General features: G+C 35.7%; 1 protein-coding gene across 4 annotated transcripts in view; it reads right to left on the bottom strand.

Annotated features, from left to right (window-relative positions):
* Window positions 1–16473, bottom strand: part of DLC1 (DLC1 Rho GTPase activating protein) — a 413805-nt gene that overhangs the window by 277823 nt on the left and 119509 nt on the right. For all 4 annotated transcript variants that reach the window (XM_065947630.1, XM_065947635.1, XM_065947634.1 and 1 more), the window contains exon 4: window positions 11162–11302. In XM_065947630.1, coding sequence (XP_065803702.1) covers window positions 11162–11302 — 141 coding nt within the window. The remainder of the gene's footprint in view (window positions 1–11161; window positions 11303–16473) is intronic.

The raw sequence follows: 16473 nt of genomic DNA, 5'->3' as shown, positions 1-16473 counted from the left end.
CATTAAGGAAGAAAGTCCTTTGAAAGATCCAATAATTATCTCTAGATAGAATTTTAAGTCAGTATTGTATTCATTTTCTCTTGGAGTAAAAATAATATTCTAAAATAATATATATGGCACTCAAATTTATGTCCCAGAAATATATTAACTGCATTATAATTTTCTCTAAAATATCTGTTTGGGGTGGAGGAAAGTTCTTGTGTACTATAAAGTGCATTATATAGAAACATAATTTAAAAAACATGAAAATATTCTTCCATAGAGAATTATATATCTCTTTATATATTTATACATAATTTTATTTACAAATCTTTAAAAAAGTCCTACATTAGCCTGAAAGAGTAACAGAATTTTCCTATGTGCTTAACTTACTAACAGTTTGAACTGAACTGAACTGAACTGAAAAGACACAGGGGAGCATATACTTCATGTCCTTTTAATGTCCCTTCCAATTGGTACAGCAAACAGAATTATGGATAATCCTCAATGACAATATTCTTCAAACCAGTTAATGAGTAATGTTGTTTACTCTGTGTAATTCAGAAATATGCTAGAATAATTGTGGAAAATAATAAATATATGATGGTAACTAATAAAAAATATTGAAGTGATTTAAATTTTGTGTCTTTTGCTTTTAAATGGAATCATATAGTTTTTGCCATATAATTATTTTCTGACTTGACAGTAATATATTAATGAAAGCTTTCAGGTACTTGGTAAGAAAAAAATTACATTTAGTATCTTATTGCTTCAAACACTTAAGAAAAATAGTCCTTCAGTCTGAGTCTGAATATAAGCAGGTATCCTTGGGGTCAATTCCTGCCACCCAGGCAGTTTCTAAGTCAGAATATATCCATTTATTCCATTAAGTTGTGCTGTGCTGTGATTAGTCACTCAGTTGTGTCCAACTCTTTGTGACCCCACAGATTGTAACCTGCCAGGCTCCTCTGTCCATGGGATTCTCCAGGGAAGAATACTGGAGTGTGTTGCCGTGCCCTCCTCTATGGGATCTTCCCAACCCAAGGATCAAACCCAGGTCTCCTGCATTGCAGGCAGATTCTTAACCACCTGAGGCACCAGGGAAGCCCAAGAATACTAGAGTGGGTAGCCTATCCCTTCTCCAGGGAATCTTTCCCACCCAGGAATCAAGCCGAGGTCTCCTGCACTGCAGGCAGATTCTTTACCAGCTGAACTACCAGGTAAGTCCCTCCACTAAGTTAGACTAACCTAATTCCCTCCATCCATGCTTGATCTGACCATTTGAGACCCAATAAGTGTACTTATTGCTGAAACCCATCCTTCTTTATCCCAAGAAGCTACTTGCGCTTCTAGAGTTCAGCCCCAAACTAAATGTCCAGTAGCTCTGCCAGGCAGGGTTCATCCCTTGTCACTGCATTAGACCTCTTCCCCATCACAGTTCCCAAGAAATGGACTCATGTGGAAGGGTGTTTCTTCAGTAATCCTTGGAGCTGAAAAAGAAATCAAGCCCTCCAACAGACAAAAAAATTATGCTATGTAGACACACAAAGTAGAAAAAAGTAAGTCTAGGCAAGTGGCTAAACATTTACATTTTACCTCTCTGCAAGAATACAATTATTTATTTTAAACCTTTGGCATCATTCGTTTTTAAAATTGTGTTCAAATTTGTTAATCTTACAGCTCAATTGGTATCACTGACTCAACGGACATGAGTTTGAGCAAACCCCAGGAGATAGTGAAGGACACAGAGACCTGGTGTGCTGCAGTCCATGGGGTCGTAAAGAGTTGGATACAACTTAGTGGCTGAACAACAAACAACAACAACAGCTCAACTGTCTGTCAACATACAAACCATGTTGGAGTATTCTAATGTGCTCTCTGATCATATGTTTTCTGACTTTATGTTTTTAAGGAAAACCCATTTTTTAATGGGTTTAAGGAGGTTTAAGGAAAACCTCCTTTAGGGTCTATGAGTTCTGCCTTTAGCTGGGCCAATCAAGGAACTGAAAAGTAGTATTCACCCCATTTGCGTGTGTGCATACCAGTCTTTAGACTCGTCTGAATACAGTTTCAGAGAACGACAAGAAGGTACCACCATAACCTTGAATCTGTGGTTTTATCCTGCTCAGTGTTCTTACTTTTCATTCAGCAGCAGAGAAGAAATGTGCTGCCCTGGCAGCCATCATCGCAGCTCATCAGACACAGATCTGTGTGACAGGATGTTAAAGCTGAAGTTCTGACTTAAACCCTAAGGTGACAGATTCAATATCAAAGTGAGTTGTGATATAGGAAAAAAAAAAAAAAAATGCAGATCTTGTAAAAAGATTTGGAGGAGAATGCATTAGAGAACTCTCAATCTCCCCTAACCCCCAAAGGATCTAACAGGATGAAGAATCAGAACATTTGGGGAAAAGTGATTTTGGAGAGGGATTTGGGGTTCTATGAGTCCTTTTCCACATTTTTCCCTACAAGGAAAGGTCAGTAGGGAGCCTGTTCTCATTTCAAGGCTGGTTAGAGGAACCTCAATGTGACCCTTCAGACACGGAGAAGGTGATGTGTCAACTACAGCATGAGGTCTACAGGAGCCTAACCCGGCCTATTCTATCCTACCACCTAGCACAATGGCTTACACATGTGCATAGTGAGTTCTTATGGGTTTTTTGGGAAAAAAAAAGAATTAAGTTTTGTAACATTAATGTTTATAACATTAATAGTATTCAAGCTCAGCTACATTATAAATTAGAAAGGCTTTTGTTTAATAAAATGTAGAATAATTTCATAAAACATGAATACATCTTTTAGATATATTACACATGGCTAGTAAATTTTTTTACATTCTGATTAAGATGTTCAAATATCTAATAAATATTTTAAAAGTTCAATATTAGGAGAAATAGAAAATTACTCTTTAACAAATATGTGAGCCCTTTTTAGTATGTAACTACATAAGAGAATATTAGAAATGCAGACAAAAATATATTTAGAACTATTCTTTATGTGTTATATAATATTGTATTTAATACAGAAAAAACTACAAATGTGCTATCAGTAGAGAAATGATTGCACAATTTTGATATATTCACAAAATTCAAAACGTAAAATTTAAATTTGCTTAGGAAACACATTTACACAGAAATTCTACTAGCTCTGAGTTCTAAATGTTTTAATCTCATAACAGTTATTTAAAATTCTGACTTAACTCCCCAATAGACAGTTTTTTAAAAAGTAAAACTATCTATCTACAGTTCAGTGTCTGAAATAGAGAATTTAATGATCTGAACCAGCAGAATTCTGGACCCAGGCTAAGGTGAGTTGCTCTGATCCACAGCCTGCTCTCTCCCACCTTTTTGTCTCTGATTGGCACCCAAGCTCAGGACTCAGTGAGGATGAAACTTAGTGAGTGAAAGTGTTGCCGGAGCAGCAGAGAAGTTCTGGGTTAAAGTTCAGCTTTACCAGGATGATCTTGGGTATAAAGTAGACATACATCAGAGGCTATCTGGACCCAAGAAAAAAATTCTCCAACATTTTCCTCACCCAGGATGTAAGCAACCTTAATGCTACGGATTGAAGGCTGATATATAAGAGGGATGAAAGTAAGTCTGGCTGGGACAGATGGAGGAAGGCAGTTTCAGGGGTGCCCAGAGCACAGTCTGAACAGCACTGATTTATTATTAGTATTTCCTTGTTTGTATGATTCTCTGCATTTCACAGTATGACTAGTTTGGTAATGCCCATTCAGTATCATAGTATTTATATAAAGGTAGGTCCTTCAAAATGAGCCAACAGAACCACAACAAAATAAAATGAACCAAGCAATCTACGGTAAAAAGGAAGTAACTGGAATCGTTTTCATGAGCTGCTGCTGCCGCTGAATCTCTTCAAACCTGTCCGACTCTGTGTGACCCCATGGACTGCTGCCCACCAGACTCCTCTGTCCATGGGGATTCTCCAGGCAAGAATACTGGAGTGGGTTGCTGTGTCCTCCTCCAGGGGGTCTTCCCGACTTAGGGATCAAACCTGTCTCTTATCTCCTGCACCAGCAGGCGGGTTCTTCACCGTTAGTGCCACTTGGGGAGCCCCGTTTTCACGAGAGTCCACCGATTTTCTTTCAAAGGCGTTTAATAATCCAGAAGTTGCCTCCCTTACACCAAGTTGTCACAGTGGAAAGAATAAAGAGTCACTGAAAAGTGAGAGTGGCCACAATTATGTAAGGAATATGAACTATTCATTTCATTCAAAAACAAGAAAGTAACATACAAAATGCTCATTAACTAACCAGAATATCAAGAACACTGGTAGTTTTCAAGTGATTGTGTCTTAGGACTCCATGAAGATAAAGAGTAAACAACTCCCTTATTTTCATATTTTTGTTACATGACTCCAACTGTTTAGATGGGTGATATTCAGAATACGCAAATGCTCTGTGGCTGTTTTTAATTTTTCATTTAGAAATCTGGTTTGTGGTAGATAGCTCAAAACCATAGTTATGAAAATTCTCTGTGTAAATTTAGTGTAAAAGTTACTGAATATTCACATGGAAAATCCAGCTAAACATTTCAACTGACTGTTGAAGTGAGCATCAAGGAGGCCATCAAACATCAGGGCAGCATTAACTATCAATCAAAAATCAAAGTAAGGAATTACAAAAAGAATGGAAACACTGCATATGCAATTAGAACTCAGGGAGAACTCAGTTTGAAATGAAGGAAGTGCTGTGAAAAAGGCTTATGGGTTATTATTACTGCTCAGTGTTATGAATTATATTCTTGGTTGCTGTGATGTGGCATGCTGTTGGCTTGCCATTTTACATTGCCCAGAAATAACTGGAAGTTGTTATTTCTCTTGGATGAAAATATGAGCTGGATTCGAGAAGTAACATCAGCACATGGAAAAACTAAATTTTTCTCATTGTAATGATGATAACATACAAAAGTACTATTCATATGACCAAATCTTAGGTTGTAGAAATTTTTTTTTTTTTTACTGTTTCTTGCCCTACTGGAGTCTATTCAATTTTAACTGTGTCCTCATTTATATGTTCCATTTCCCCCCATCTTTCTTCTAGTTGTAGGAATTCTGCTCCAGATGTCTAATTAACCAGGTTATTATAAATGAAATATGAACAAGATAGAAAAACAAATTTTCCAATTAAAAAAAAAAATCACATAAATACCATGTGCTCAGACTTTAGTATGAAGGATTAGTATATCTGGATGCAAGTTACACTTATTCTTGGCACAGTAAAACTCCTAAATTCAAAGTGAAAAATCTTACATGAAGTTATTGTGGAGATCAAATAACCCATCCCAAACAATACTATCAGGAATTAACGTGCATTTGGAATGGAAACAGATGTCAGTAACTTCAAGCACAAGAAATGAGAGAATTTTGAATAATTTTAAGTAGAAAAGTAAATGGTTATAAAATGTTTCTATTTTTCAAAGCCAAGCTTAATGAATTAATATTTATTTATAATTTCAAAATCCAGAATATGTGAATAGAATCCTCTATGTTAAGAAATATCTCACTGTAATAATCACAGAATGATTTCCTTTTTAGAAACATTTTTTCCTCAGCTCTCTTGTGGCTCATTTTTCCTTAAAAACGCTATAAAATTTGCCTTATTTTTCTTTCTCATAAACAATGAGAACAAAGAAAAATACTTTAAAAATCCACATACTTTAATGTTATTGCTTAGCTAGGTCAAAATTAAATTGTCACATTCAAAAGCATTACAATCAAAGGCATTTTTCTAAGACCATTACATTTTTGTTCACAAAGTGGTAAAGTTTACTAATTCAAATTTTTTGATGTTTCAGAAGAATTGACTAAACTCTCTTTACAAATTCTGCGTGGTTATTTTTTCTTTTACTGTGCTATTTGCCTTACTTACCATAAGTGACATTATGAAACAATATTTAAATTCTAGTAATTTTATGTATTTTCCCTCTAAGAAATCAGTAAAAAGGAGTATCTGTGGTTCCTATTTGCAAAAAAAAAGTTAATGTTTCATGCCTTTGTTTTAAATAGTGGACAGCATTAGAGAAAATTACTAACTTTGTTTAAAAATCTGATAATCACTTGAGCAAAAATACATAATAATATCTTGGTAAAACAAAATAGAGACCTAAAATTTTGTATATGAATTGAGTTTTAAATGATCCTTGAAAAGGATGTGATTTGAACTCCTGAATCTACAGACTGTTTTTCAGTTTTACTGCCTATCATATATTAATAATATGTCACATGTATAATGCCTTTAGCTTAATAATTATATGTATGAGAGGTGTGATTAAATTTGTATAAAATGCGGTTTACATTGGAAGTTTTATGGGGAATCTCTGATAATTTTTCTTTTCTTTCTTGAATCAGTTTTAATTTCCTTAATATGCTATATAATTAGGACAAATGCCAACAACATTTTACATAGCAGATTAGACCATATCACATTGGATGAAAAAAGGAAAAAATAAGATCTTGTTTTTAAATGACTTAAATGTTAATAGCATTCATTAAAAATAACATCAAGTCAAAATTCATATACAAAGTCATCACCCTCCTTTTTACCTCCATTTCAAAACACTTATACTTTTTAGGGAGGACAATACCATTGACAAGTGAATGTAAGACTCCCAGATTACTGTTTGCTTCTATTATGCAAAATAGAGGAGAAGAGAAAAACAGATTTATATAAGTGCCTCACAGTTGTGTTTCAGAGATATAGTGAGAGTTGTTTTTTTTTTTTTTTTTCTTCAAGGATAGGTTACAATGATCATGCAGTCTTTGGAACTGTTGGTGAAAGCAGCTAAAATATCAGGTTGACTGTGGTATTAGAGTTCCTTCTTTTTTAAAGTCACCTAGAAATGACCATGAACTTGCAGTCAGGACATACTCTTGAAGCTTTATTTCGGCCACCCTCCAGTAGTATTTAGGTAGGACTTACTCTGAACCATCCTTGGAAGGAGATGGCAGTCCCTGGCTGTGTGGCATTCTATCTACCCTCAGCTCCCACCTCCTCCATGAGCTGTGTCTCCACCCTTATCTATCTGATTGCTACTTTGCTGAAAGTGAAATTTGCTCAGTCGTATCTGATTCTTTGCAGCCACATGGACTATAACGCCCATGGAATTCTCCAGGCCAGAACACTGGAATGGGTAGCCTTTCCCTTCTCCAAGGGATCTTCCCAACCCAGGGATGGAATCCAGGTCTCCCGCATTGAGGGCTACGTTGGTAGTAATGATGAAAAGATTAGGGATGTATTTGGTCTGTGGAAGTAGAGCTACTGTTGCCAGACTGAGCTGGAATAAGATATATCTGTCTATTTTCACACTGCAGCAATTATAGTAATGAAGGTTAATAATTTCTGCTGTTTTTGATGTCTTCAAAGGAGGGTTTATTTTGTGATTCCAGTGTTCAATACACTCTGATAGGAATGCCAATATCTTCCAACATTCCTTTTGATAGTTGAAGATACACTTAAAGCTGGGGTTCCAAAATGCCCCAGATGATTGAGGTTCTCAGTTCTGTGGCTGTGGGAATTCTATCACATGGCAACAAGGGAGATTGTTTTTCTACGAAGCTGATGTTACTGTATAGCTCAGAACACCCTCCCTGTTCCAGCAGTACTTACTTTACAAATAAAATCTGTGGTTTTTCTTATCTCAGGCTTGGCCTCTTTCTTCATATATTCAGAATATATAAAGAATTCTTACAACTCAATAACAGAGGCAAAACCTAGTCTTTAAAAAGGCAAAAGGCTTACATAAACATTTCTCTAAAGAAGGTATACACATGCCCAAGAAGCACAGTGGTGAATTGTTTGGTACATGAGTTTTACCTCAATGTTAAAAAAAAGAAGAATTGAACAGAAATTTTAGTACTGAAAAATATAGCAACTAAAGAGCTCAGTGTGGATTAAATAGTACGTTAGACAAAGGTGACTAAAGGATTAATGAATTGAAAGATAGGTTAATAGTGATTAACAATAATTTAACGACCACCTATACTGATCAGTAGCTTTAAGTGAAACAACCACCACAACAATATTTCTGGGGTTTTGGTGCCCAACTTTAAAATCTTTCATATAACAACCCTATACTATGTAGTGCAGGAACAACTCAAGCAACCGTTTATCCTGGCCAGAGGATGTCAGAATACTGTTCTGCAGTGGATGAAAGCCCTGTATAAAGATGATATGACTACACATGGGTTGTTTGCATAAGTGTCTAGTGTGAGAGGCATTACGAGACTGCCTCAAAGGAACAAAACAAAGAAGTAAGAAATGGATGAGATTTTTTTCTCCGATAATTGTTGCACCTGGGACCATCTCAGTGCCTGCTTCAGTTGAGTGTTCCCTCTTTTTACTGTAAATCACATTTTATTCCTATTTGTGAGTCATGTACTTTTTAGTTACATGCTGCACATTGTGTGTGAAGTAGGGACTGAAATAAACATTTACACCTAGTAAAAACAAAAAAGAAAGATGGATGAGATTTTTGAAATGAAGCACCAGACCTTGTTTTTAACAATGTGTTTTTTGGTAGTAGATATCCTACCTTCTAGCTTTTTAATTTTTGTATGTCAAATACATCTCAGAAATCCACTTGAATGCTCAGTTTTCAGCATGATATATACATGGTATTTATGAAAAATCTGAAGATTACTCATTGGTCCCCTTCTAATAATAAATATAAAAGTAGAAATCTTATTGAAACATTGGCACTTAGAAATCCAGAGACCTTACATACAAAAGGAAAGCCAAATATTTGTGGTAGTTAGTCACCATTATAAATAGATTCATAGCAGCAAATCAAACGTAACATTAAATCATTCTGAAATGAAAGCAAGCATTCTGTAAAAATATGAGAGAAGTACACGGAGCAGAAATATAGTTCACTTTACGTGGATATTTGAAGTAGGTGTTCTTTGAATTTAATGTTTCTACTTAATATTAAAGTTGAAATTTTAGTTCACAGTGAAAACAACCACTCTGTAGGATTCTGCAGTTCTTTCTGTTTTTCACAAAGTAGCCAGTCTGTCATTATTCCCTAAGCTTAAAATTGAGGGGGAGTATGTATTTAATACCTCATAAAATAGGTAAAATTCTCCATTCTAATATTTTAACCTAGGGATAACTGAAAACATAAAATTGATCCATGGCAAAAGACTTCTTTTCTAACTTTACTAAAAAGGAATACTCAAAATAACAGTAACACCAAAACCAGCAAAAAATAAACACACGTGCACATTAAATTGGCCCTTCTGCTAACACAAAAGCTTGTTTTTCAAGATACTTTTTAAATTGTTCTTTTTCTTTAAGAAATTTCCTAAAAGTCAGTTGCCTTCGACAGTAGAGTGTTTCTCTCCCACTCTGGGTAGCTCTCATGGCCAGCTAGAGAATTTGACTAAAGTCCTAGGAAAACCGATGGCTTTATGTTTCTTATTCTGAAAGCTTACTGAAGATGGTTACCATAAAAACATGTACAGACCTCAACAGAAACAAATGACCACATCTATAAACATGGGAGTACTGAAGAAAGACTAAGGAACTGTATACAGAGTGGCAGCAATTTTTACAAATTATAAGGTGACCACACACTAAAAAATATACATTTCAAGGGAGAAATAGCAGATACCAACAGTGACTATTCTAAGTAAAAGATGCAGACAGAATAAATGTTATAGTAAAAATAGCACTCTAAAGGTCATTAAAAGGTGCTTTAAAAACAGATTTAAGCATAAATACCATAAAAAGGAATTCACCTCCCTTTCTATTTCTTTCTCATATGTCAGCCCCACACCTGTTTCCAGTGTTCATAAAGCCAGTGCTCCAACGTTCCCCAAATCTTCAAGCTAAAACTCTCAAGAGGTTTTGATCTTTTCCCTTAATAAGAATGTGGTAAAATCGGATTGTTTGGCTTCTATTTGAATTCTGCATTTCAACTTTCTCTGTTCATTGTGGAAAGGGAGAGACCCATGTCACTGCAGTCTGCCCAGTGACATACATATTAGACCCTATTTTTTCAATGTATCATAAAATAGCACTGGGCAGTATGTCATTGGTTCTTCCCATTTCCAATAAATACAGCACTAACGTGCAGCATGTCATTGCATTTCACTGCTTACATGCCTTCCTCTTTTGCTAGACTGTGAGATAATTAAAGATAGAGAATATATTTTTATTGCACTCTAAGTCTGTTTCATCTAGCATAACACATGGCACATCATAGGTGTTCAATAAATATTTATTCCATCAAAAGTAATCTAGAAATTCTTGCAACTGAACAGATCTACTATGGTTTAAACTCAAGTATTCTCTTTTGAGTTTTATTTCGGATTTGCCTTTTATTTTAAAGGCAGGCAAAAAAAGCAATCCAAACTCATTTCTCTGTGTTAAGCTAACATGGACATTTAAAAAAAAATAACACGACACTATGATTTTCACTAAACTAGGGAAGGTTATTTTGGAGCGCTGGGACTTTAGATATTTGAAGTAGTAATTACTTCCTCCATAAATGTTACCTTTAGAGTCAAATGCTGCTTTCCTGTTGCAGTTCAACTTTTTTATTTAAAGGAAAATGTCTTTTATTCACAATTCACTGTACTATACTACTATATGTGGTAATTCTTCTTTTCATTTGTTTTTGTAGCACTGCAAAGTCCATGAAACATCATAATAATAATGACAGTAGCTTACACTTTTTCAGTACTTTTTCTGAGCCAAGATTTTACCAAGCACTTGACATACCCACACAAAACTTATCACATGTGTGAAACTATGTATCTATCTCTACCCTTTAATCTATCCATCTGTTTATGTATCTATCTCTCCATCCATCCATCCATTAATTTTCCCATTGGTTAGCTTTGTAGTCAAAATAATAATACATGGAAAATGATCTGAAGATTTTCATTCTTGTTTCTTTAAAGTTCTAAGTATCCAGCAACAAAATTTAATACCATATTTTGCATAATTTTAGAGCAATGACCCATTTTAGTAAAGTACTTGTGTAATCATCTATAAAACAAAAAAAATAACATTTGCTGGGTTATAGTTAAACATTTCAAGTCACTGCAACTAAGAATCCAAGAGTATTTATTCCAAATTGAACAGAGGAGATGTCAACTCTTACATGATGATCATCAACACTGCATGTTGAAACTGTTATCATATATAACTTACCGTAGACTTGGGTTTGGTTCCAGAATTGGCCACTGGGGTGGAAGACTGTGGGTCAGTGGACTCAGTGTTAGAAGACAAATTTATTTGTGTTTGATTTATCGAAGTGGTATCTGTTCCACTCTCAGGTCCTGATTCCAGATCCTATTAAAAAATACATTGATATGAAGGATATGTCCACACTCTCTACATGCCTTTGTCCCTGCCTCCCACACATTTTCACCTCCTCCTCCTCCTAACACACACAGACACACCACATAGTTATGACAACCAAAACTGACCTGTCACACATAACCATGCACTATTTTGTATTAATGATTGTACTCTTTAGAGGGTCTCATTTTAGAATGCAAACACTGAAAAGAGGTAATACACTCCTTTAGTAACTTAACAGCCAATTGTGCATTAGAAAGGGCAGTAGTGGTAGCTAGTTAGGATACTGCAATAAGTCGGGAGATATTAATATAAGCCCATAGACAAGCCTGGCTCTCTGTGTGACCCTGAGGAACTCGCTTCACATTCCTCTTGCAATGGAGTTATGGATGTCAAATGAAAAGACAGCTCTCATTTCTTCTCACCTCACTCTCTTCTATGTTCCCATTAAATCTCCATGGTGACACCTACCATCATGGCCTGGAATCATTTAGCTCAAGTGTATGTCTATCTAATAAACTAAAAGCTATTTAAGGGTAGAACTACACTTTGTCATATGTAATTCAATTCCCTCATTTGATAATGAGTATAATAATTGCAGGCACTCATGAAGATTATGAAGATTAAGCAAGATAATGCAAATTATATGCAACAAGCACATATTCAATTTCATTAAATGCTAGGCATTACTGTAAATAATGTTATTATTAATATCATTATGTTTTCTGACCAACTAGTGCACAATATGTGGATAAGACATGCCTGTTCAGTGAACGCAATTACTCAGTAATCGCTCCAAAGGTTGTGCCTTTAATTTACTAAATGCTATCTCCATGTTATACAGTAGCTTGAGAACACAAAGGAAAGGCAAGGATGAGGAGAATGCAAAGGGTGGTGGGGGGGAGGGAAGTGAAAGCATACATCACTTTATAATTTTATCCTGAGAAAATTATGATTTAAATATCTTTGTGTCTACTCTTTCTACATCTCAACTTTACCATGGCCCACATGCTTAAATACACTCTCTGGTCTATGTTCTACCACTCTCTTGCTTCTGTGTGCTTCCGCTATACTTGCTGTTTGTCAGTCTTTCTAGCACACCAAGGTGGCTCCTATAGTAGCAACTACGCCCTTTCTAATCCCTTGCTCAAGCACTTCCCCTTGCTGGCCCTTGTCACTCAGCTCTCAGTTTGAATATAACTTCTTCAGAGAAGCATCCTTTGACATTCCAAGCTAAAACAGTTTCTTCCCTTCAACCTCCATAGCATATAATTCTCTGTTTTACAATCTTATCACCTTGTTTATCTACCATATATCAATTTTATTCATCCACCATCTCTACCTATGTATGTATCATCTATCCATCTTTCATTCATTTCTATATTCTAATCCTTTTATGTCTCCCTTTATTGGGAATCTATGTATCTCCAGAGTAGGGGCTTCACCTGTCTTGTTCACTGATACATTCACCAGGCTTATAATAGTACCTGGCACCTAGAATATGCTCATAAACACTGTTTTATCAAAGAATAACTAGACTGACAAATACTAATATTTAACCAAGGGCTTCCCTTGTGGCTCAGCTGGTAAAGAATCCACCTGCAATGCGGGAGACCTGGGTTCAATCCCTGGGTTGGGAAGATCCCCTGGAGAAGGGAAAGGTTACCCTCTCCATTATTCTGGCCTAGAGAATTCCATGGACTATACAGCTCATGGGGTTGCAAAGAGTTGGACACAACTGAGTGACTTGCACTTTCAAAGAGGCACATCTCTACATTAGAATTTATAAGACATTGATGAAAGAAATTGAAGAATACACAAATAATTGGAAAGCTATCTCATGCTCCTGAATTGGAAAAAATAAAATTTTGAAAAATATCATGCTACCCAAAGTGATATATAGATTCAGTGCAATCCCTGTCAGAATGCCAATGACATTTTTCATAGAAAAGGAAAAAAAAAATCCTAAAATTTGGATGGAACCACAAAGGACTGTGGGTAGCCAAAGCGATCTTCAAAAATAATAACAAAGTTGGAGGCATCACATTCTCCTATTTCAAATGTTAGTACTATAGTAATAAAAACAGTATGGTACTGGCACAGAAACAGACACGGGGATCAATGGAATAGGATAGAGAGTCTAGAAATAAAAGCATGCATGTACAGTCAACTAACATTCGGCAATGGGGTCAAGAATACTCAATGGGGAAAAGCAGTCTTTTCAATAAATGGTGTTGGGAAACTCTGATATTCACATGCAAATAAATTAAATCTGACCCCTGTCTTATACCACTCACAAAATTTAACTTCAAGTGAATTAAAGATGTAAATGTAAGATCTGAAACTGTAAAACTTCTATAACAAAGCATAGAGAAAATGCTTCTTGACATTGGTTTTGGCAACAATTTTTTTGGGGTATGACACCAAAAGCATAAGCAATAGAAACAAAAGTAAACAAATGGGACTATATCTAACTATATGGCTTCTGCACAGCAAAGGAAACAACAGAATGAAGATGTAGCCTATAGAATTAGGAGAAAATATTTGCAAACCTAATATCGGATAAGAGGTTAATATACAAAATATATAAGGAACTTATACAACTTACTAGCAAAAAACAAATCTGACTAAAAGATGAGCAGAGTGCCTGAGTAGACATTTTTCCAGAGACATACAAATAGGCAACAGGTACATGAAATGATGCTCAACATCACTAATTATCAGGGAAATGCAAATTAAAACCACAGCGAGGTATCACCTCATACCTGTCAGAGTGGTTATCATAAAAAAGACAAGAGATAATGAGTATTGATGAGAACGTGGAAAAAAAGGGAATTCTAGTACTGTTGGTGGGAATATAAATGAATATAGTCACTATGAAAAACAGTATGGAGGTTCCTCAGAAAGTTAAAAATAGAACTACATATAATCCAGCAATTCCACATTTGGGTATACATCCGAAGGAAATGAAATCACTATCTTGAAGACACATCTGCACCCCTTTGTTAACTGTTCTATTATTCACAAAAGCCAAGACATGGAAACAACCGAAGTCTCTATTGATGGATAAATGAATACAGAAAATGTGATACACACACACACACACAATGGAATATTGTTTATCTACAGAAAAGAAAGAAATTCTGCCTCTTCTGACAACATGGAAGGACCTTCATTTCATCATGTGAAATGAAATAAGAAAAACACAAATACTATAATAATCTCACCTATATGTGAAATCTAAAGAAGGCTGAAACAGAAACAAGGTAGAGAGGTGGCTGCCAGGGGCTGGGAAATGGGGATACTGGGGACAAGTTGGTCAGAGGGCACAAGTTCCCAGTTATAAGATGGTTAAGTTCTGGGGATCTAATCTTCACTTTTGTGACAGTATTAACATCACTCTATTATATACCTGAAAGTTGCTAAGAAATTAGATATTAAGTGTTCTCACCACATACATACACACAGGCACACAACTGTAATTATACTAGTTGATGGATGTGTTAACTAACCTTATTTGGTTATTATTTTGCAATTAAAAACTGTATCAAATCATTACATTGTATACCTTAAATATGTTATATGTCAACTATATCTCAATAAAACTCCAAATAGAAATTTAAAAAGTGGAAAACAAAGAAAGTGTATAAAATACATAAAAAAGAACAATAAATATGAAACAGAATGCAACAATCTTTAAGTATGTGTGTGTGTATAAACATATAACCCTAACCAAATTTCTCATCCCTGAGTGATTTCAGATTAAGGGCTACATATTCTTTTCTTTTTTTTTGGCATGGAAAAGACATTTTACATTTTACCATAAGAGAAAAATAATGTATTAAAATTTCATATTGAATCAACATTAAATGGATAGTCATAAATAGCAGGTAATTTATAAACATCAAATGCATAATCCTAAGTAGCAGGTAGTTTTTAAGTCATTTCTTTTTGACATTTATGTTTATCAGAAACCATTTGCATTAATTTTCCTTCCTGTTTATGAATTAATTAGGTAAATAAGAGGGTAACCTTGCACCTTTCTAACAATATAATAATTCTGAGGTAAAATAATAAATATTTTAAAAATCCACCACTAATTGTGCTTTTACCATTTATAGACAATACTCTATTGTTCCATGTTCACAAACTCTTTGGAAGATATTATTATCATCAACTGATGGATGATGAAGCCAAAGCTTAAAGCAAGTAACTTGACTAAGTTCACAGTCTGTGGCAGGACTGACATTAAAACTCAGATCTGTCTGACCCTCACTTGTCCGACTCGATCAGGGCAGGCTTCATAAACGTTAGCTCTACCGTTATGAACCTATTTGCAGTGCAGGAAGAGAGATACAGACACAGAGTAGTGCTGAGGACATGGTGGGGGAGGTGGGTGGGATGAACTGGGGGACTGAGATTGATATATATACACTACCATACATTAGAGAGATAGCTAGTGGGAAGCTGCTGAATAGCACAGGGCTCAACTTGGTGCTTTGCGGTCACCTACAAGGGCAGGACTGGGATGGGGTTTGGGAGGGAGGTCCAAGAGGGAGGCAATACGAGTATACATAGAGCTGATTCACTTTGCTGTACAGCAGAAAGTATACTCCAATAAAAACACCCTTATTTTATTTTAAAGCCATTCTTTACGACTCCAGCTCATATTATATTTTTTACCACTCCCTTTATTATAGAGAATCTGCCTGCCATGTGGGAGACCTGGGTTTGATCCCTGGGTTGGGAAGATCTCCTGGAGGAGGGTATGGCAACCCATTCCAGGATTCTTGCCTGGAGAATCCCCATGGACAGAGGAGCCTGGCAGGCTACAGTCCACAGGGTCGCAAAGAGTCAGACACGACTGAGTGACTAAGCACACAGCGCATTATATGTAGAACTCACTCTAACATTTCCTTATAAATAATTTCAAACTGAGGTCACTGTTCCATTGTATGTCTTCCCCTCCCTCCTAAACTGTAGATTCACAGTGGAGTATGAGGGTGTGTCAGAGAAGGCTTCTCCTCTGAATCTGGGACAGAGCTCCTTGGTGGACAGTCAAGGTCATAATCATCTGTTATAACCCACTTATTCCACGGCACAATTATCAAATGGAATGGAAATCTCATGTGGAAAACTTTTTGATGATGAGAGAATGTTAA

This window comes from Muntiacus reevesi, chromosome 10 (genome assembly GCF_963930625.1).
Source record: "Muntiacus reevesi chromosome 10, mMunRee1.1, whole genome shotgun sequence".
Taxonomy (NCBI): domain Eukaryota; kingdom Metazoa; phylum Chordata; class Mammalia; order Artiodactyla; family Cervidae; genus Muntiacus; species Muntiacus reevesi.
The sequence above is the reverse complement of the archived record's forward strand: the minus strand, read 5'-3'. Positions and strand labels throughout refer to the sequence as shown.